This window comes from Trichomycterus rosablanca, unplaced genomic scaffold (genome assembly GCF_030014385.1).
Source record: "Trichomycterus rosablanca isolate fTriRos1 unplaced genomic scaffold, fTriRos1.hap1 scaffold_48, whole genome shotgun sequence".
In the NCBI taxonomy this organism is placed as follows: Eukaryota; Metazoa; Chordata; class Actinopteri; order Siluriformes; family Trichomycteridae; genus Trichomycterus; species Trichomycterus rosablanca.
In genome coordinates, this window is record NW_026947247.1 from 79,621 (window position 1) to 103,232 (window position 23,612).

Here is a 23,612-nt window from a genome sequence, read left to right on the forward strand (position 1 = left end):
GAACTAAGAATACTATGCTGATGCAGTTTTGCAAATGAAATTCTTCCACATTCTTGCTTCAATAAGACTCAGTTGCTGTTATCTGAGTCTCCTCTTAATAATGTGACGATAGATTTTAATAGGAGACTGATCTGGACAGCTGACAGGCCTGTCAAGCACCTGCACTCAGTTGTCTATTAAGCCATGCTGCTGTAGCACGTGCAGAACGAGGCCTGGCATTGTCTTAATGACATAATGGTTGCCCTGATGGCATACATTAATGGTTGCCCTGATAGCAGACATTTCCCCTTTTGGTTCATGAGAGATGAGCTTGGCCTATAGGACTCAGTGGCATTTCTGTGTAAACTAATGTATAGTTTTCTCCTGGCATAATAGTTTCAGATTTTATTTCTTGATGTAGCAGTGGACTGTGTTAAGTGACAATGGTTTTGCAAACTACTCCTGACCCCATTCAAATTAAGCAAATACAAAGTGCTTCATGTGCCACCATAAAAGAAGCTTCACTGAAAAGAAATGCAGTACAAAAAGAAACACAAAGAGTTTTAAAAATTGTGCTAGCAAGACAAGGTCTTGTAAAAATTTTTTATTCTTTATACTGTTTTCACTTTGAAACATCTTAATTCAGAGAACTTTTGTAAACCACAATTTGACACTTCTTTGCGACTACTGAAGCACATAGCTTTTAATAGGGTTCACAGTTGTGCAGTCATAATTAGAAAACAGATATTGAGTGTGGTTTACACTAGACTTTGGGAAAAGACTGAACTTCTTCTACTTAAACTTACACTGTAATCACACTGATAATGGTATTTAAGGTGGACGCTGCATACATTTCCTGCAGGACCAAACTACTCACCTTTTCTTGTATTTAAATAATACCAGTCCCTCACGAAATACATGGTTATAAGGCCTGGCCTACAAAACACGTCTAATGCGCGTTCCCTGCATTCAGCGTGCTTATTTCCGTGACATCACACAACCGCTCCCCTGCCTGCAGCAGTAAGCTATCATTCTTTCAGAAGCGAGCTTATTTGCTCACCTCGAGTCAAACGGATGAACAAGATGGCGGAGTGAGGTGGTTGCGCTTTGGAAAAAAAAGTAGCGAGTCATTTTATTTGTTTAACATTTCAGCTTTTAAGGAGGATTCGTTTGTGTATGGTTAGGTTATTGGGAGTAACTTAAATGAAAGTATAAAATCGCGTCTCAGTGTGTGGTGGGTTTGGGTAAGCGTCGAACATAGGGCCTTAGGAGTATTTTGTCCTTCCTCTACAAATGGCTAGCTAGCTAGCTAGCTAGTTGGTGGTGTGCTAGTTAGGCTCTTAAAATAGGACGAGTAAGGTTATCGGCTTTACAGGAAAACTGTTTTTTTATGTAAATGCTAGTAAGCACACACAACGGCTATCATATTTTCAGTTGCCAAGGACCACAGGTAGCCAAAACATTTGATCGCTAACTAGATAGCAGTCTTAACGGAATCGGAGACCTAATTTAACGTTTTAGGTGCTCGTAGTTTTGTTAAGACTCACATATTCGATTATAACTCTTTTAATATCAATTAAGAGTTTATAGGCGACACAAAGAACATGGCTAGTAGCAGTGGTTCGAAAGCCGAGTTTATAGTCGGTGGGAAATACAAGCTTGTCCGGAAAATTGGATCCGGATCTTTTGGTGATATATACTTGGCCATTAACATCACGAATGGAGAGGTAAGTTTTAAGGAATCTTTTGTTTAATATGATTAAACATTACACAACTAGCCAAACAAACGTGTCTATTAATAAGTTCGTATAAATATGGAGCACAGTCGTATCATTTTGACTTATACTAAAGAAAACTTTCATGTTGATTACGTTCATTTAGCTTCTCGTGTTTTACAAAACTCTGAATTTCCTATACGGATTCACTTTATTTTAAGCGTGTCAGTTAGTGTTCAACTGCAGATATTTCGATAGTTCGGTAGTTAATTTAAACTCTAAATTTTGGTCACTATTGTACTAAATGATAAACGTGAATGTTAAAATATTAGATAAGTAAGGGATTAATTGCGCTGTTGTGTACTTTGTATTTAGGAAGTCGCTGTGAAACTGGAATCACAGAAAGCAAGACACCCTCAGCTTCTGTATGAAAGCAAGCTGTATAAAATTCTTCAGGGCGGAGTAGGAATTCCACACATCAGGTGAGAAATGTACATTATTTGAAATGACAAGATTTGTATGACGAGCTACTACTAGCAACGCTTCGAGTTGCAAATGGCCGCTCCTTTTGTTGTGTTTGTTCAACATGTCTTCCCTCTCGGTTAGAAAATGGCGGCTGAGTAACGCACAAAACAAGTTTCGTATCTAGTGGAAGTGAATTCAGTAATTGACATTTATCCTATATATGTACATTTAGAAATACCTGCTGGGTTTTAAAAGCGAGTTTGTTATTGAATCTTACTTATTGCTAAAACACTTTTATTTTACTCGCTGGTTTTTATTTGAGTTTGGAAAATACAAATAGCCAAAGATGATTTTTTGCAGATGTATAGGTTCTTTGGTTTTTGGATGTCAAGTTGAAAAGGCACAGTCACAGTAAAATGAATATTATTTAAAGAATTACGATAGACAGTTTACTAAAGATTTGGTGTACTTCATTGTTAAATGTCGATATTGACCTGACAAGAGCAACAAGTACAACAAACATATCAGTTGAGCCTTAAAAAAATGTGTGTGTATATATATATATATATATATATGTATGTGTGTGTGTGTGTGTGTGTGTGTGTGTGTGTGTGTGTGTGTGTATATGTATGTATGTATGTAGACATACACTATAAAAGCACATTGACAACTGTCACCTGGATGTATGTATGGTTTGGTATGATGCAATAACTTTTCAATAATAATTTGATAATTGTATTAAACATATACATTATGTAAGTTATTGGTTGTCAACCATATGTTCTCTGATAAAACAGTAATTTGCTGTTAGACATATTTAATGGGAAACTCTTTGGGAAAATATTGTTGGAGCGTTAGAAAAGTAATAAGTAGTTATTTACTCCCTAAGCTATTTCCAAGAAAAAACCAGCAGCATTATTGAGCTGAAGATAACCTTACATGACATTACAATTTCTTGAATAATTGATAAGTAGAGATGTCAATTTATTTTGACTAGTAACAAGTCATTAGTTTGATGGTTATTCAAACAGGCTTAGTGTCCTTTAACGGTACACTGCCATGTTTCATATCTGTTAAATAAAAACTGTGTAACTTGGTAAATGTGTCAGAAATTTAAAACAGTACAAGAACAACCAATAGCAGAGCTGGTTCATTATGATTGTAGATTTGACACAGTTGGTAGTCTATTACAAGTCTATTACAAGTTCTAACTAAACATGCTAATCAAAGAACAGAGCTGCTGTTAGTAGCTTTCCTGACAATAGTAGTGTAGTTATTATACGATGAAACGATACGAAGCATAGTTCTACCTTTATAGTATGACAAAATGTTCACATAATTTTCGTAAACACATTTATCAGAATTTATCCTTCACTTATACTGAATCACTACAGCTTCAGCATTTGAATTTAATGTGTAATAGTGCAGTTTGTGATAGATTTCAGTTCAGCTTAGAACTTCAGTCTTCTTTCAAGAAGTGCATCTGCGCAGTGGGTGAGTAAAGCTTAAAATTGGCAATTTGAACTCCCATTCTAGCTCCGTGTTGGCTCATATAAACAAACGCACATAGGGAATGAAAAAGTATATGCCTTGTTCCTGATTTTTTTTTTGTTTTTTTTTTGAAAAATGTATTGATTTAAGATTCTTAAAATTTGATCCAAAACAAAGAAACCTGAGTAAACACACAATATAATTTGAAGTGGTATAATTTATCGTTGAAAAACACCAACTGGCCATAAGTAAAAACTTATTTTGATCTTTAAATGGACAACTTTAAGCTGTAGTAGACAAATGTGGGACTGCAGGATTTGTTGTATTTTTATAATTATTGATGAAGTTTACATAATACACATATTGCTAAATTATGTCTTTAGTACTTAGTTGAGCACCCTATTGCTAACCTGCTACAGACATGATGCATAGTCAGACACCAGCCTCTGGCAATGTTACTGAAAAGTTCCAGTTGTGTTTCATAGCTCCAATCCCATTGGCTTATTTATGTGGTTTTGTGCATATTAAAGCATACTTTACCTGTGCTTTTGGTTCAGTAAAGGAGTGGGTCCAGGAGTTGGGGCATATAAACCTTTAGTGTTTAGATGAAGCAAGTCAAAAATTACTCTCTCTTTTTAAAATAATTATTTCTTGGAATCGAATCACAGCTGTAAAAAAACTCATATCTCGATATGCTTTTGAGAAGTGGTGATATGATACGAGAGGATATAATGTAAACTTAACAAAGTACAATGGCAGGCCACTGCCAGTATTCAGGCACAGAAATTAACAATAATTAATATCTAAGTTTTACATCGTCAACCCTTGGTAAATAAGGTACCATTTGAAAGCTTAAAATGTGTAAAAATGTTTCATCTTAGCAATTTAAATATTTTAGCTTATGTTGTTTATAAGTTATCTTAAGTTATCTTATGGAACACAGTGCTAAACATGGCTGTCTGTTGTAGGCATCAAATTTTAAATGTGTTTATGTTTACAGAATACTATTAAATTGATCAGTAAAACATTGGAAATCTTTTCTTTCTACTTTTCTCTGTTAAAAATCCAAGAGAAAAAAACAAAAGTTTTTTTTCTTTTTATTGCAATTTACAAAATGTCTGACAACTTAGCTAGTGACACTGACAAGTGTAGTTTCAGTGTAATAATAGGTCTTTTAAATGGTAAATTTTTAAGATCTACCTGATCTACAAATTAAAAAGTTATTCTGAAATGTCCCCCTGTATCGCTGAACAATTGGTTTAGAAATTGGCAGTGCCTGACAGTTTTTATAAAGTGATGCAAAGGGGTGCTATCACACAGTTGTCCTTAAATTCTGACACAATGCAATAGCTGCCAAGGATATTTTAAAAGTTAAACAGACACATGTATCCATAAAGGGATCTTGCTTATTAGACTAGTATTCTGGATGTTTTTAATTACATATAGAGGTGGTCCACCTTTACCCCTTTACTTACTCCTGACTAGGATGGTAAATATCAGTCAGTAGGTCACTGTACAGTGGGAAATGACAAGGTGCTATGTAAATGAGCTGCTTAATTTCTATTAGCCAATATTTTTCTGGCTATTGTATCAACATTACTGACAGACCTTTTTTCTCACTCTGGCTAGAGTTGGGGAATCAACACATTTGGGAGAAATGCATACATGAGTATTATGGCAATGGCAACAAGAACAGATGACACCATACTTTTTCTTTGGCTGTGAACGCATATACTAGTGCCCTTATGTAACGTTCTGATGTTCACATTTGCATTGAATTTTTATTCCTTGTGAAGGGATTTGCCTCTTAATGACAAGTTTTTCTAACATTTAGGGAAAGAAAGTGGACACTAATCCACAGGCTCAGTTTGTCTGCCAGTGTGTGCAAGAGAATGGATTAAAGCTCAGTTGAGATATGCGGATGTAGTGGTGGTGTCAGGTGATATGCTGGCTCTTTAAAACATAATTGGAAATGCCTTAATGTTGGTTGAACCACTTGCATTTCCAGACAGTTTATATGCAAGTGATGCAAATGGCAACTCCATTGGACGTTTATTCTGCTCTTGTGTTTGCACTCCCAGCCATCTAGTAACAGCTGCTTTTACCACTTTTTAGGCATGCACCATGTCCATTGTTATTCCTTGCTTAAGGCAGTTTTTTACATTTTAAGCGTTTTGTGCTTTGATAACATCGAGACTGGCCACACAATTGCTGCTTACAGCAGCGTTTAAGCCTTTTATGTGGTACACGGCAAAAACACTGAAAACTGTAAGTCCAGTTTACTAGTCCACATGCAGAATTTTTCTCACAGTGCTGCAGTTCCAAATTGCCATTTCAGGGCTTTGCTTCTGTTCATGTCCTATAAACAATTTGAAAAGATCAGCAGCAAACAGGGTCAAAGTTCAGTCAGGTTGAATTTTAAATGCAGCAATGAGCGGTAAAAACCGAGACTCAAAGTGGCAGGTCTGTGTGGTGCTCGACCCTCAAGGCAGGTGGCAAAGTAAGATAATATTCTTTGGTTGGCAGTATGGGATGCAGGTGTGCTGCCATAAAAGTTTCCTTAGTAGACATATCTTTCAAGGGAGGGGGTGAGCTTGACCTGGAAAAGATGGTTAGGCCTTCCCTATATGTTTTGACAGTAATAGGCCTGCCCTTCAATGTTAGAGCTACATTGTCTAAAAGTACAGAAAATGGGTAGAAGCTGTCTTGTCGCCTATTTTGCCTTTGGCAGCCTTATCTGTTGATAGTAAGATTTTGCAGCCTCTGTTACTGCAGTGGGCCCTGATATCTATCACTGCAGCACGCTTGCAGGTCAACAGAAATGGACAGGATGATACCTTACTTGTGCTTTTTGTGAGCTCTGTTGTATTTTGGGAGTTAAGCGTTTGAGTAGGGGAAGCAATACAAATTCCTCATCTTTGGAAAAGAGATTCATAAACCTTTTTTGTCTACCTTTTCCTCTCTTTCCCATAGTATGCCATACACTGGGTGTGCTGGCACAAGCCAATGCAATGTGATTTTGGCCTGACATGCTAGCTTGCCGTGCTAGTCTGTGGTTCATGTTCATGGTAAAACGTGCAGTGTCCACATGAGCTGAAATTTTCTGCTGCTGGCTAGGCATGTAAAAGCCCATGATATGCCAAGCAGAACTGGTGTGTGTGCTGGTGTGTGTGTATTTCTGCACATATGCAGCTGTGCTGCATCCCCTCCCCCTTCAGTTCAGATGTAGTTATTCGGCTGATGTTCTAAACAGCCTGGCTTGCAAACTTGAATCTGCTCTGTTGATGTTGGTGAAGACCTGAGGTAATTTCCCCACCCCTTCAGAGTTTTTCACTCTCTGTGGGTAGCAAAAGCTGATTAAATCCACCAGGAAGAAGAGACTCTGGTAGGCTTCTGGAATAAAACTGAAAAAGGGTTTTAAGTAAATAAATGATTTCTGTGCATTATATACAGGAGTTGGGACATACAAGCATGACTGACTGAGGGGGGCCTTCTTTCTAAAATAATAAATTAGCATTTTTCAATATGTTTAAAGCAAACTGTTTAAGAGGCTTATTTAAGTTGTATGAATTGGCATAGTTCTGTTTTAGCTCACTACAATTGCTAACAAAGAACTCTTCTTAATGATTGTTTTACAGTAAAACGCAGAATGGATTTCATATATGGTCCAAATCCATTAGTGTATTAGCTCATGAATTTAGAACTATTTAGCCTTTACTTGTATGGAGAGGACTTGAAATGCCAAATTGAAATGCAATCAAAACAGTGGAATGTGAAATGCAATACACGCACATCATTGCAGAATATGTGTCAAAATGAAAAGTAAAAGATGCATTCTATTGTTCTAATATTGCTCGATCTCATACCGGGAAAAACAGTACATATAGGTTTGCATTTTAAAAAATGAAATGCTGAATTAATGTCAGAATTGAATACAAATCGGCTTAAAATGCAATCAACTCGCAGCTGTATATCATTTCAATTTAATTCCATGATAACAAATATAGACATTCATATTTCCAAATCTGTTACAGGTTTAAAAAACTGATTAAAGAATGTTTGAAATAAAATGGTTAAAAACTGAAAGTTAATAACAATAACAGTGCAAATCAGTAAAAAAACTATATGTAGGTAGTAGTAATAACATTTTGTTGTATGTCTCCATGTATAACGATCACCCAATGTATTCTATCGTGTGGCAAGTGTGTCTTGCTGCTAGTGTGCAGCTTTCTTTGTGCTTTCCCAGTAGGTGGGGCAGTTTCTCTGGGAGTGAGAGGAAGTAAAAGTTGGGGATTGTGTGAAATTTGGGGAAGAATTTGGTCTGAACATGGTGGTATTTATAGCATTTATGTGAGGAAGTGCAGCTCTGTTCTCTGCAGTACTGGCACAATTTTTTTCTCTTGTGGCAGCTTGGACCGTGTGTTGCCCTTTCTTCATGGCCAGGTTGTGCACAGTCAATCTGTACTTTGTCCAGAAGTTCCTCAATTTCCAATCGGACTCTGCTTAGATAATCGTCCACACTGTAGTGTCTGTTTAGGACCAAATAACATTGCATTTTACTATGGACTTTGGTTTTAGTTTCCCATACTGTGTAAAATAATTAATTCTATTTGGGTTTTCAGATTTCTTCTTTTCCTGAGTCTTTATCGTGTTAGTAATGTGTCATTGCAGTGACTCAGGGCCAGTTGGATGAGGGGACTGGTGTCGTTGTTTTTCTCTTGGTTTTGCAGAGCTTTATAATGATAAGATTGTGGGTCGCTCTCTGTTAGATGTTTCCAGAATTTGATTGCTCTGTATTAGGGATGACCTGATCACGTTTTTCTGTTCCCGATCCCGATCATTAATTTTGATCCCGATCCGATACCAAGTCTCAAACCGATACTTGTATTTTCTAGATATTGTCTAGATAAGAACTGGATAATACTGTTCACACAGTGCACACTTCAAGTACATTACAGTTATTCAAATTAATCCAATGTATATGTTTAACAACTAAATAGCTCTGCAGTGCTGTAGGAAAAAAATTGCCTGCATCCAAGCTATTGCTTAATGTTCTTTTATTTTTACAAAATAAAAGTAAACAAACTTAGTACAGCATTGTAGAAGTAAAACTAGAACACTCAAAATAAAGTGAAGGTTCTTTTTGAGGAAAATGAGCATCTCTGCCGTGTTGGTGGACAGCCGGTTCCTCTTCTCATCACATAATAATAAACTCGCTGTATTCGTTCTGTGTTTATTTTTTAGGTGCCGTATCAAATTGGTAGATCGTTTGGTTAAATGATATCTGGTTTGTTTGTTATGAGCCACTAGGGCTGTCGCGCTAACCGCAATTTTGAAATATCGCGGTATAGACCAGCCAACCGCAGGGCATGCCAAGCAACCGCATCACCGCGATATTCACGTTTTTTTCTTTCTTCCTTCTCTTTTTTATTTTTTTATTTTTTATTGGTGCAGGGTCCATCTTGTTTTATACTCTTACATTCGGGCGTAATAAATGTAAAATAAAATCATAATGAAAATGAGCTAAGAGCGACATTTTCCCAACAACTGTTTCCATCCGTTGCTGCTGAGTGTCAGGCTTTGTGTTTTTAAATGTAAATAATCGCAACATGAATTATAGGCAAGTTTATTAATGATCAAATTGAGTTCACACTCAATAAAATACTTGTAATTTAGACTACATTTAAACAGCCTCGGCGTACTAAAACACTTAATGACGGTTAATATGGCATTGCAGCCTGCAAATATTCTCTTGCTGGAATGATTTAAATGTATTTTTTCGATGAATAAAAATGTATTGAAACGAATAATAACTTAAAATGTAGTATATATTGTTATGATAATTACACCTACTAAATAGATGGTTAATAGTGGCGCGATAACCAGGCTAGATTTCCTCTGCTGTGTAAAGTCGCATGTAAGTACAGTACACGTGTGTATTAGTGTTACGAGCACCATCAGAGAGTTTTAGTGCCGAGGGGAACATCGCTACCCCACTCAGATCCTCTCTCAAACCACATCAGGTGAACATGTTGGTTCTTCTAGCGCGCATGATAACGCAGGTTTAAACTCTTACAGACTTTATTCAATTTTTTTTTACCATATTTTGATTAGATGTGCATTTAAAATATTTAGCCTAAACACTTTTTTTTCGTTTCACACTGTATATCTAGCCTAGGCTAGAAGCTAAATTTAAACCTTTTTTGAATAGAGAAAAGACGCGCATCCCTGCTGTGTTCTGTATTTAACATTAAACACGCATTTCATTGGTCTTAAAGCTGTCTCATCTTCGTCATTATAAAGCAATAATATACCGAATCATAGCCTAACAATAAAGCTTGTTTATATAGCTCTAAAATCCAGATAAATTAAGTAATTTTCAAAAACAAAAAAATTGCGATATCACCGCATACCGCGATATTGAGACAGTCTGAATATCGCAAGGGGAAATTCTTTCACCGCGACAGCCCTATGAGCCACCGTACTTGTAGACATGTTGTAACTAAGCCAATCTAAGTGCTTGATACTGAGATGTTGTTCAGTCTTGTAACTCGTGCTGTATGTTATGCTCCTTTCATACTGGGATTAAAAGGCAGGGCTCTAGAGTGCGACCAATTTGGTTGCATGTGTGACCTAATTTCTCAATGGTGCGACAAGTGCGAGGTTGCACCGGTGCGATCAGCCGTTCGAGGGAAAAAAGTGTCCGCGACTCTGACATCTCACACATTATGCCCATATCGTGGTCTAAACCAGGGGTTTTCAACCATTTTGGACATGCGCCCAGCTCCGTGTGCCAACCGCGGACTTGCACACGCACACACACATACACACACCCGCACGCGCAAACTCGCCATCCCCCCCACGTCACCAATCACACAAAAAACATTGCGAAAGCTCTCGACAAGCCAAAATATTATAATAATACTATTATATCATGTGTTCACTATATTACTATACTATTAAATAGTATAGTAATATAGTAAATTATAGTAAATCGTAAGCGGTTCTTGATTTTGGTGTAGATGAGTGCAGAAAACGTTACAGAGCCAAGCAGAGGCAAAACTTCATAAATTACTAAGTTGGTTAGTTCAGGATCATCTGCTCTGACTGACTAAACTTTTAGCTCCACAGGCAGAACGAGTCTGACTCGGTTACCGCTCTGTGGTAATACTCAGTGTAATTAAGCCTAAGCTTTATGAGGCAAGCGAGTCACACACAATGTTCCAGTAACTGGTGTTTATTTAAAACCGCAACATTCATTATGACAGTAAAAGAGATAACTGTGAAAAGAAACTTACGATTCGCATCTTATGAATCGACTCATGACTCACTTATAGCGACACTGTGAACAGAGCATCTCCGACACCTCTCTTAAAGACACACACACGTACTGTAACAGCACTCATTGTTTAGTCACCGATTTATCTTCACAGTTAGCCGTATTTTTTATCTGGATAACATTAAACATGCGTTTGTGCGTGGTCAGCAAGACTAATCAAATGTGTTTCCTGTGGATGAAAAATGAATTGCTTTAGTTTTAAAAGTAAAAAACTGAAATCTCATAATGCCACGCCCCCTGGACAGGCACTCGCGCTCCCCCAGACAGGTATTGGTGCTCCCCTTTCTTGTTTGTTTGTTAAGATTTTAACATCATGTTTTTTACACTTTGGTTACATTCATCACAAGAACAATAGTTATTCATTACACAAGGTTCATCATTTCACACAAGTTTAATTCAAACAGTCATGGACAATTTTGTATCTCCAATTCACCTCACTTGCACGTCTTTGGACTGTGGGAGGAAACTGGAGTATCCGGAGGAAACCCACACACACGGGGAGAACATGCAAACTCCGCACAGAAAGGACCCGGACCGCCCCACCTGGGGATCGAACCCAGGACCTTCTTGCTGTGAGATGACACTGCTACCCACTTAGCCACCGTGCCCCCCCCTTTCTTGTAGACTTGTGCTTCAAATAAAGAACTTTATATTTACCAGATTGTTAGTTATTTACAAGTCAATATTGCCTATATGGACAGCAATAAAAAAAATAAAAAAATTTTTTTAAATGCGATGTGGTTGAAAATTTGGGTGCACCTAACTTTTGTGCTGGTGCACCTAAGAAAAAAAGTTAGGTGCACCAGTGCAACCAGTGCAAAAAGTTAGTCTAGAGCCCTGAAAGGTATTGTTTTGTAAACCGGTGTGATCCTTGACTCACACACCATATAAATAGTACAATTCTACAGTAATGAACGCAGCTCTGCTACTACCGCCTCATGAAATGCTTGCATTGCAGACATTACACTTCGCTGTTGGACTCTCCGTTTACGACACCTGCTTGACCACTGACGTAAAATGAACGACCGGGCTTAGGATCGGGCTTAGTAAAGCTGATACCGATCAGTTAAAAAATGCCTTGATCGGGCCCGATTCCGATCTTTGAGATCGGATCAGGACATCCCTACTCTGGATGTTATGTATGTTTATATTAAATTAAAATCAGCTGGAATTTGTGATGTTTTTGTACACTTAAGTAGGGCTGGGCAGTGTATTGCAAATATCAATATGTTTGATAGTATTTTTTAGACATTATTAAAAATGACATTTGTTAAAAGCCTTTTTAGAGGTCAATAAAACATGCAAATATTTTGGAATTGGTTTGAGTTACATATTTTTTGATAAAGGTGTGTAGGATGTAAATGTGATCAACTGTGCAGTAATTTGGTAAAAATCTAATTTGACTTTTATTCAGGGCACTGTTTATTAAGTAATTGTAACAGTTGTGTGGTAATTATACTGCAGAACAACTTTTCCTGATTACTGTTTGCACAGTTACCTCGGTAATTGTTAGGGTTGAATTTACCTCCACTTCTGTAGATTGGTCAAATGAGAATTTGATTTCAGATTTCAGGGAAGGAACTGTCACTTAACCATATTAAAGAGTTTTAAAACGGCCAGTTGAAAATTAGAGCTGCTTTCTTGATCATTTCATTCAGGATTTCATCAGGTTTTTATATCTTCATTTTTTTTATTTATCTTAAATGTATCTATCTTGAGTCTAGAGGGTTCTGGTTATCTTTGATAGCCTGTTTCATTTCCTCTAGTTTTGTTTAATGGGTTTCACAGTAAAGAAGTGGTATGTTTTGGTCTCTATCTTTTTAGTTTAATAGTTTTTCTTTTCTTTAAAGTTGATCGTCGGCCATTATTCTTCTGGTAAAATTTTCTTTTTATCACTTTGATGTGTCTCACACCTACCTTCCCATTTGAAAAAACTGAAGTTGAGTCCAAGATGGAAGCATTCAAAATTAGGGGTGGGTTTATAAAATCGATTTTTCAATTCGAATCGATCTTTATTTGAACGATCCGATATCGATTCATATAAACGCGAGATCGATCTTTTAAATACGCCCCTTTTTACGGTGCACACGGAAATCTGTTGCCCCCTTTAATTTCGCGTGACCAGCCAGTGTTTTTTCATGCAACGAGATCTGACCTGCACATCAGTTTAGCATGGCAGAAGCTCAAGTTATGACCACTACACAACTTTTTGCACTGATTTTCGCTCGGCGACGGGTCGGTGCTGGATTCGGGAGGAACTCGGTGTTCGCTCTGCGATCAAAACTCGGCTCTCAATCAATGGGTGAAACAGCGAGGGGAAACACAGGGGGGAGGTTGTAAACAGGTGGTGGAGCGCAATATAGTTTCTATCAGAATACATCAGCACACGCGAGTTTTACAGTGTTTCTGACCTGATCGTTCTCTACAAAACAAAATATTTATTAACCTCCAACTCACTATAGAACAAGCCATGCTGCTCGTGTTGCCAAATCCACTCAGATTCATTTATTTCATCAGCGCGCACACTTTGATCGCTCGCTACTTGTTGATGTGCATGTTTGGACGTGGTATCATTAAACCTTTCATCACTTCTCACGTGTGTTTTCGTGACAAAACGTAGTTTTGGAGACCAGAGAAGCTCGCCTGTGATTCCCCCTGGTGATAGATGGTGTAGTGTAAAACCCCCCATCGCCGATCAGTCGTGTAGTGTGAACATTACAGCGACCAGGTGTTAATCAGAGTGTCGTGTAGTGTAAACTTGGCATAAGCTGTTCAACAGCCAGGTGTATGTTTACATTACATTTACAATGTTGTAGCGTGTCAGACATATAAAATAATAATAAAATATGAATGTTACTGTTTTCTGTTTTGGATTAATTATTTATGTAAACAAAATACACAAATATTTTTAATAATGAGTGTTCTTTGTACAATTATCAAATTCGTTCTCTGAACATCTGTACATATTTAAACAAAACCTGTTAATGTAACTCAAATATGCCTAAATGTGTTGAATCGAAATTGAATCGAAAATCGAATCGAAGATCGAATCGAATCGGGACCTTGTGAATCGGAATCGAATCGATCCCCAGCCCTATTCAAAATGGCTGCCATGTTAGAGACATGACCTAACAGGTTTCTAACTTTCCTCACAGGAAATATTCTTTGCAGGACACAATTTTAATTTGTGATCATTTTCATTGTGAAAATTTTGACTAATTGGGAAATATTTTAATGATTTTTTTTTTTTTTTAACACACTGACCTTCTAGTTATGTGTTAACATAGACTGATGCACTGTAATTCTGGAATGCACTTTAAAAACAGCTGCAGCAGTTGAACTATTCTTGTAATTGTTCAGTTACTACTTTGTTTTATTGTAGTACTTTTATAATGCAATTTGAATGAAATTTTTATTTTGTGAGACTGGATTGCAGCTCTTTTTTTTTAGAAAAGAATTGGCAATTCATTATTATACATGAGGACTTACTGTACTAAATAGCTGTTTACCTTTTTGTCTTTATTGAAATAAAAGCTAAATTGAATTAAAAAAAAAACTAATTTTGCCTGTTTTGTTATTGGCCTAAAGTCTAAAAGCAGCTGTAAAAGCATTGTTTTAGCTGTGGCAAAAACTTGAAAATGGTGCTTTTAAGTTTATAATGCCAAGTAAAATAAGTCTGCCAAATATAGATACTGAAAAGTTACCAAGTGTACATACCAAGTGTGTACGTACATGACAACAGGCCTGTTTAGCTGTACCACTGAAGATTTTTGTTAGCCCTTTAGTACTGTTTAAATTACCAAAGTATTCCTGTTTGCCAAAAAACATGTTTCCTTTGTTAGGCATGTACGACCGCATTATTGATCTTTAAGAATTAAACACCATTCTTTCTATTCAACCTAAACGCTGACACATCACCCCATTGCTGCCTTCTCTTCGCTGGCTTCCTGTATCTGCTTGCATTCAGTTTAAAACCCTGAATCTTGCCTACAAAGCTGAAAATGGACCAGCTCCAAACTACCATAGAGAACTCATCATGCCCTGCTTTGTACCACGCAACCTCCGAGCCTCTAGTCCTGCTCGTCCTTATCCTCCAGCCAGAATTCGGAAAAGATGCACATCAATGCTCTTTTTTTTGTACTAGCACCCAAGTGGTGGAATGAACTTTCTCTGTCTGTCTGAACATTAGAGTCTCTCAAAGTCTTCAAAACATGATTAAAACCCCCCTCTTCATATAACACTTAAGCTGAGAACTAGGGATGCACCGATCCAACTTTTTCAGTTCCGATACCGATCCGATACATATACTTTGCATATCGGCCGATACCGATCCGATACCATTGTTGAATTAATAAACCGTATACTTTATCATGTGGGAAAGACTTGAGGCATCAGGATTGACTTAAACATTACTAAGTTTGCAAAACAAAATATAATTAACACAGATATAAATGTACTGAACTGCTATTTATTTGTCAATAAAATAATAAACAGGCATCTTAATATTTCAGTGTTATTTTCACTCAACGAGTAAGCATCCGACGCTGCCTTGGTGACCAAATCAATCCCAGCATTCATTGCGGGTCGGGTGCGCTTTTCTTACAGAAAAATAAACATAGCTGACGGGGCGGAGAAACGAATGGAGTTATTATCAAACGTAAATAAAATATTACTGATTTTTAACTTGTATAAACTTATACCGAGTGTTTTTATTTGCAAGTTCGAGCTTGTCATGAAATGTAACGGTTATCGGTACATGAAGGGAAATGTTATATTGACGTTAGCGCTGTGCTACCTCAGTTCACTGTTTTTAATGGCAAGATGCTAAATGCAAAACCCGATGGAATCGCTGTGTAAGTAGCGCGTTCGAATAACCTGACTTATAAGTTGATGACTTATTAGAATCCTCTCTACTGAGGCAGCCGCTTATGTAGACAGCAAGGCAGCTCCTTAGGTTTTCGAACACACTCATAATGTGGCTGCTGACAATGAGAAAAACAGTAGTAGCTTAAATAACTTTTTCAAATAAACTTATCCGTAAATATTTAGTGCAAACTAATTCAAAATAAAATATAGCAGCTAAACATGAGTAATAAACATGTTGCCATCGAACTTGTTAGCATAGCAAGCGTGAAATACCTCCATGCAGCTGACTCTTTGGCTCGCTCCATGTTGCTCTTTTTGTTTGTGTTATACGCCATACGTCAGCAGCGCGTCCTGTATGGGCTTAGCATGCGCCGCAAACGAACTAAAGTGAACGTATCGGACCCATGGATCGGCCTGATTATCCGATATCCGATCCATCTCATTTTGGTAATATCGGGACCGATATCCGATCTTAATATCGGATCGGTGCATCCCTACTGAGAACTAACATGCAAAAAAAATTGTTCTAACAGGGTTTCAGCAGATTTGTGTTCTTGAACTGTTGGATTTTTGTATAAGACCATCTGCTAAATGCCGAAAATGTAATGTATTCATTTCATGTAGTTAAAGTTCTAGTGCTAGGCGATTTTCACAATTAATTCGGTTAATTCGAATTAACGTTTTCACACAATGTTAGAAATGTGACAATCGCGATTGTACTAGTTTACAAACCTTATATTTTAATGAAAATGCCAACATGTCTTGAGGCAGAAACTGAACAGATGTTTGCGGAATATATATCAAAGAAAGTTTAATATCAAAAGGTCAAAAATAGTCCAAAACCAGAGGATAAACAGAGGCAGAGAAAACCAAAGGGTGCAGCACAGGCAAAAACAGTAAACAAAAGACAACAAGGGTTATACACAGTAACGGCTAGATTCGGAAATAAGGACCGCTCGGTATGCATGCAAACACAGACGGCAATACTTCGCAGTGAGAGACACATTATAAGATTCATGGAATTGAACACAGCTGAACTGAATCGAAACTATGGAGACCGATCAGGATTGGCTGTGAGAGCATGGGAATTGTAGTCCATATTGTTAGAGGCAGAACGTGCCACCTACATCCACCACCCAGTCACATAAGACAAAATCAAATATAAAGTTATAAAGTCCTGTGATAGGATAATTATAAGTTGTACTGTTACTATTTTTGCACTTTTGCAGTCTTTTAAATTAAAATGCAAAAAAAGAAATTTGAGTCTTTTAAAATTGCATTATACAAGAACAAACAAATATTAATTGTGATCGGAATCAAGAATCGGTAATAAATTTGAAAATAATCAAGATTTAACTTTTTTGCGATATCGCCCAGCCCTAGTTAAAGCATTTGTAAAAACAGCACATTTAGACATTATATTACAAATTTGCATTGTCTAGGGTTGCATTATGTTGCGTGGATGTACTGATTGTTTATTTAGACAAATTTATAATGCAAATACTATGTTATACACAGTGTATATGTCAGTTTACTTTGTTGCATTTTATCTTTAATTAGCACACTTTCTACCTTTTACAATTTTAGGGGGAATTGTCTCTCCAGCTGCACAGATACAGAACTACAATAGTGCACAAATTTCCAAATATTTTTGTATACCATCTTGCAATACTGTCTGATTCACTTCACAGAATTATAGGCATAATGCTGAGACGGCTTGGTTAGTTTGCCTGATTAATTCTGAAAAGACTTTTGCTTTGCATGTTTTTGTTAGGTGGTATGGCCAAGAAAAAGACTACAATGTCCTTGTGATGGATCTTCTTGGGCCCAGTTTAGAGGACCTCTTCAACTTCTGCTCTCGAAGATTTACAATGAAAACAGTTCTTATGCTTGCAGATCAGGTAGGTGAAAGAATTTTTTTATAAAAAAAAATAAAAAATTTGTAAACGTTTGCAAACCCCAGGTAGTCATTTAGCCATTAATTTTATGAAACAAACTATCTTCTTGTGTTGGTAGATGATCAGCAGAATTGAGTATGTGCACACAAAAAATTTCATCCATAGAGATATCAAGCCAGACAACTTTTTAATGGGTATTGGCCGTCACTGTAACAAGGTAAGAGCTCAGCACCTTTTAAACCTAATTGTAAAAAAAACACAAAAGCTACTACAAAGTTATTGTTGTCATGTTGATTTAATATTAGCAAATGATGCATATTGGCTTTCAGAGTTTTTGTGCAATTGCTATTAATGCTATTTAAGTAGTTCAAAAAATGTGCTGCGATCTTTGGGGTGTTCATAGGATTTGGTATATTGAGAAATATTAAAAATGTGTGTAGTGTTAGGACACTTTGAAAGCATGTGGTGCAAACAAACTATGTTGTACATTTTGGATCCGACTTGATTCTGCTTTATGTTAATTATGTTGCATTCCAAGTATCATAAGTTGCCTGACTGTTTGTTTGATGTTTAAAATTGTGTGCCCTTGCAGACAGGCAACATTTGGCAAAGTTAAAGCATTGATGTTCATTAGACTAAGATCTGCAACTGCAATAACAGATTTAACTAGGAACAAACTAAATACTGGACATTTTTACCAGATACTGAATCAGTGAAGTATGTTAATATTGACGAGTGCATTCTTGAATAAATGTGTTTACCATGTTGTGTCTGTGTAAATGTCAGCCTTAATTATTGTTTTATTTATAGAAAATAATTTTAAAAATGTGACATCCAACAACAATGTACTGCATTTTATTATTATTTTGTTAATTTTGTTAAATTTTTTTAATTTTAATTTTTTTTTTTTTTTTTTTTTTTGTGTTTGCTGTTAGATGTGCATTCCCTGCCTGTTGTGCAAAAAGAATAGGAATTTTCAAACCCCAGTTTTTTTTCCCCCCCCTCACCCTCTTAGAATTTATCCTTGTACAAACATTGATTGTGATCAAAGTTGCCAGGAATGTGTACCTAGTTTGGTTTGGTTTCTTTTATATGTAGGAAGCTTTATTAAAATGATCTGTTGCAACTTTACAAATAGGGCTCTATAAAGTTCCTTACGAATGTAACATCGACTTTTTTTGTTTTTGGAAGATTTTCATTAAAATTAAGGCTCAATTTAACTTAAAAAAAAAACAACAAAAAAACTTTTCTCTTTATATGGCAGTTATGTATAACTTTGGTTTTCTTTTTTTGGATATGTGTGAGTTGACATTTTAGCTTTAAATTGTATTTTCAAAGCAAGGAGCAAAACTACTTTTATTTCACTTGTTTTGATGACAGCTTTTATATTGATGTAAGTATTGTAATTAGTTTATACCTTGTACTAATCTATGCAGTTGCCAGTGTTCTGCTGTGATTCTTGTGTGTATGCAAAAGCTTAGACAGTTTTCACTTTGCTTCTCCTCTCTAGTGTATACTTAGCAAGTTGTTTATCAGCTCAATGCATACAATTAACTAGTATACATGGATCAGAAATGTAAGATTTTGCAGGACAGAGGGCAATACGAGACAGGGTTTGTGAGAGGACTAAAATGCTTGATTCTATAATGAACAAACAGAATGCTTGCATAAAACTATGAATGTTTTTATTTTCAAATTTTCTTTCCTAAATTACACACACTTATTTTTTTCATATCAGTGACTGCATGTGTTCTCTATCACAGCCTTTATTGGGTCCTATAATGTAATTGGAAAAGGCAGGTGGTGTAGATGTGTGACACAGAAGCCTGGGTCCTGGTGGCATTGCTTTGATTTTTTTTGTTGTCACTGTTTTTGAAGTTTTGCACACCCCTGTCTGATTTTTTTTTTCTGTGTACACCAATTTTTTTTCTCCATATACCAAAATATTCAGAATGTGAATTGGCTGCTTTAAATTGCCTCTACTTATGTAGAAATGAGTGCTTGTGAGTGATACTTCTGTTGGATTGATTTCCTATTCAGTGTGTGTTTCTCTTTTGCTCCCACTGCAAAACCCCAAACCCCTTGCAACTCCGATCAGGAGGAAGCTATTCATTTAAAAGTGAAGAATTATATTTTAAGTGCTGTTTAGCAGAATAGTGTCCTTGAACATTCAGTGTTACATAAATTCAAGTTCGAATATAGCAATCCGATATACAAAATTGCATACATACAGTTGACGATGGATTAAAAGGTTAAAACATGTTTTTACAGTAAAGAAATGGCTTCAAATCAAATTGAGAAGTGTGTGTATATATTAGTTGAGTAAATACTCACACATACATTTATTTATATATATATATACATACATACATACATATACACACACACGCACACACACACACGTGCGTAAATGCGTGAAAAAGAGAATGAGGTACACTGGTAAGATTTCAGCACTGCTATCAGCCAGCCAGGCGCCTATTCAGGTACACCGTTGACTGTGTTTCTGTAGGGGGTGGGACAGTGACTGAACAGGGTCTCCACATAACTGCTGCAATTACAGCTTCTGCTGGCTGATTGATGGTGCCTGCGCAATGAGACGGTAATAATGGAGATTGCGTCCATTCGTGTTATGGATCCCCATTGGGCAGGTGAAAAAGGAACGGTTGGTCCTCCACACAATGAAGAGGGCGTGTGACGGTTGAGGCACTTCTGAATCAGGAGTGGAAGGTCTGCAGCGGTAGAGGTAAAATGCAGTGGAGAAGTTTGTATAGTAGCTACATTTGAAGAAAAAGTGGGAAAATAATGCATTGACAAAATTAAAGAAGAATTAGTTAAAGCAGTAAAGCCATTAAACCTTGAATAGCTACAAGCTTTTGCACCAGAAGAATAGGTGAAGATTCCACAAAACCAGTGTCAAGCTTGTTGAACTGAAATAAGTAACATTTTATTTAGGCAAAAAAACGTTTTAGTATTTTTTTTATTTTTTTATATGAATTTATTCAATTCTCGTTTTGCATAAATGTGCACACTTTTAAACTTATATTTTGTTTGTTTAAGCACCTTTAGAATTTGGGTTGGAGTCTATCAGCGTAGCACATTGTGACTTGCCAGGGTTTGCCCATTCCTCTTTGCAAAAGTGCCCTAAATCTGTCAGATTGTAAAGCCAGCATCTGTGCTCAGCAATTTTTAGGTCACCTCACAGATTTTTAATAGTATACAGGTATGGACTCTGGCTTGACCATTCCAAAACTTTGATCATCATCTAGTGAAGCTGTTCTTTTGTTCATGTGGAGGTATTTTTTGTTATGCTGAAAGGTGATATTTGTCTTCAGCTTTTTAGCAGATGCCTAAAGGTTTTGTGTTTCAAAAATTACTGATATTTGGAACTGTTCATAGTTCTCTCAACCTTAACTAAAGCCCCATTTCCAGAAAATGGAAAACCAGCCCCAAAGCATAATGCTGCCACCACTATGCTTGTAGATGTGTTCTTTTGGTTATGCGCAGGTTTTTTTTTTTTTTTTGGGCCAAACATCCTTTTTTGAAATTATGGCCAGGAGGTTTAACCTTGGTCTGATTAGATTGTTAGACATTTTCTCACAAGCTTTTGGCAGACTTGATGTAGGTTTTTGCAAAATGTAGTCGGGTTCGGGTGTTTTCTTGCCACCCTACCCCACAGCCCAACCCCTATTATAACCAGTGTTTACCTGAAGTAAAAACCTATATTTAGTAGGGCTGTCGTTAATTGAGGTAATTAACACGATTAACATGTTAAAATTTTAATCACGATTTAAAAAATGAATTGAGAATAAAATTTTTAATCAAATGATTTTCATTGGGCTATGTTTGTGGCACTTTAAACATATGTCACTGTGGTAATTTGCCCTGCTTTAACACAGCAACATTGTGTAGGGATGTCCCGATCCGATCTCAAAGATCGGTATCGGGGCCGATCAAGGCATTTTTTAATTGATCGGAATCGGCTTTATTAAACCCGATCTTAATCCCGATCTTTTGTTTTACGTCAGCATGTCCGGTGTGTGGAAATAGTTTAAACTGGAAGGTAAAACAAGTCCAACAGTGAAGTGTAACGTCTGTAATGCAAGCGCTTCACGAGCCGGTAGTAGCAGAGCTGCGTTCATTACTGTAGAATTTTACTGTTTATATGGTGTGTGAGTCAAGGATCACACCGGTTTACGAAACAACGTAGTGATGCACTCGTTTAATAAAGAAATAAATACACGGTATATTCACATATTGTCGGGAGCAGAACACTTTATTAACTTCTGTTACAGTACCGAATACCGGACAGCTGAGTCAAGCACACTGTTTCATGTTCTATGGAAGGCCTAAAGGGTCAAAACACACTCACTTCGTGTACAAACGTCCATCAAACCCTTGTCACAATACAAGCACTTTAAGAACTGGCTTTCCTTAATAACAAGAGCCTTTCCATTTCAGGTTTTACTGTAATGCTTTCAAGTAACTTATTTTCTTATATTCAAGTTAAGCTGCTACACAGATTTCTGTTCATTTTTAGTGCATCACTGCATTAAACAGATTTTTTTTCTTCTAATGTAAAGTTTAAAGCAAAACTGTAATTATCTCACTCATTTTGATTGATTTTGTAAAAATACAAAAACATTAGGCCAATAGTTTGGATGCAGCATTTTTCCCTTCAGCACTGCAGAGCTATTTAGTTGTTAAACATATACACTGGATTAATGTGAATAACTGTAATGTACTTGAAGTGTGCACTGTGTGAACAGTATTATCCAGTTCTTATCTAGACAATATCTAGAAAATACAAGTATCGGTTTGAGACTCGGTATCGGATCGGGATCAAAATTAATAATCGGGATTGGTATCGGGAACAAAAAAACGTGATCGGGACATCCCTAACATTGTGTTTATACTGTATAGCGATAACAGGCCTTTTTCCAGTTTGCGGTTGTGAGTTACAAATTATGCCAAGTTCACACTACACGACTTTCTGATTTTCCACCTTTAACCACCTTTTACACTCCTCCCATGTGTTTCCCCTCACACTGTATCTTGCGTTCTCATTGGCTTTTCGACATAGCACTCATTGCCAGTTGTGCAACTCAGATTGAGATATCTGACATGCTAGAAATCTCGATCCGAACGCTTGGCGAGCCGCTCGGATCGAGTTGTTGGGTAGTTCACACATAGTGATTGAGAGCTGAGTTTCGATTGCCTAGCGAACGCCGAGTTGCTCCTGAGCCGGCAAATCTAGCGCAGACCAGTCGCCGAGTGAAAATCAGGGCAAGAATAGTGTGGTGTGAACTAGGCACTACTCTAGCTGCTGCTACATATTGCAAAATGTAGCGTGTTTTAATTAATAATTTTTGTTTTTAAAAAGCGTGAGAAATTATCTGTAGAAAAAATTACAATTACTGATTGCACTCAATATAATCTTTGGTTAGAGCACGCATTTGTCTCGTCAGGCATCTGTGCGCATGCATACGCGATACAGGCAAAATGAGCTCGGACAACTTTATTTCAGAGGAATTTGGATGGAAAACCCATGAACTATACACGTCGTGGGAACATTACAAACACTGTCGTTAAATGGATTGCAATGGACTGTAGACGCTTTAACATAATTAACGATGTGGGTCTACATGACGTTCTACTTGTTGCATCTAAAAATGGTTGATTGTAGTACTCTGAGCGCCTGTTTCCATTGACAGGGTTATGAACAGGAAAAGACTTTCATTTTAAATAACTGGCTGAAAGATGGTTATCTGTTAACAACTCGATATAGGCACTGGCGGGATTTCTAAAGATAATTTAAATTTAATAATTTTATCATTTTATATATTTTTATTTATTATATAT

At 36.8% G+C, this 23,612-nt stretch overlaps 1 protein-coding gene across 4 annotated transcripts in view; it reads left to right on the forward strand.

Moving 5' to 3' along the window:
- Positions 1-1,056: 1,056 nt before the first annotated feature.
- Positions 1,057-23,612, forward strand: part of csnk1a1 (casein kinase 1, alpha 1) — a 45,435-nt gene continuing 22,879 nt past the window's right edge. For all 4 annotated transcript variants that reach the window (XM_062990655.1, XM_062990657.1, XM_062990658.1 and 1 more), the window contains exons 1-4: positions 1,057-1,706; positions 2,070-2,176; positions 17,630-17,756; positions 17,872-17,970. In XM_062990655.1, the coding sequence (XP_062846725.1) occupies positions 1,584-1,706; positions 2,070-2,176; positions 17,630-17,756; positions 17,872-17,970 (456 nt within the window). In that variant the 5' untranslated portion in view covers positions 1,057-1,583. The remainder of the gene's footprint in view (positions 1,707-2,069; positions 2,177-17,629; positions 17,757-17,871; positions 17,971-23,612) is intronic.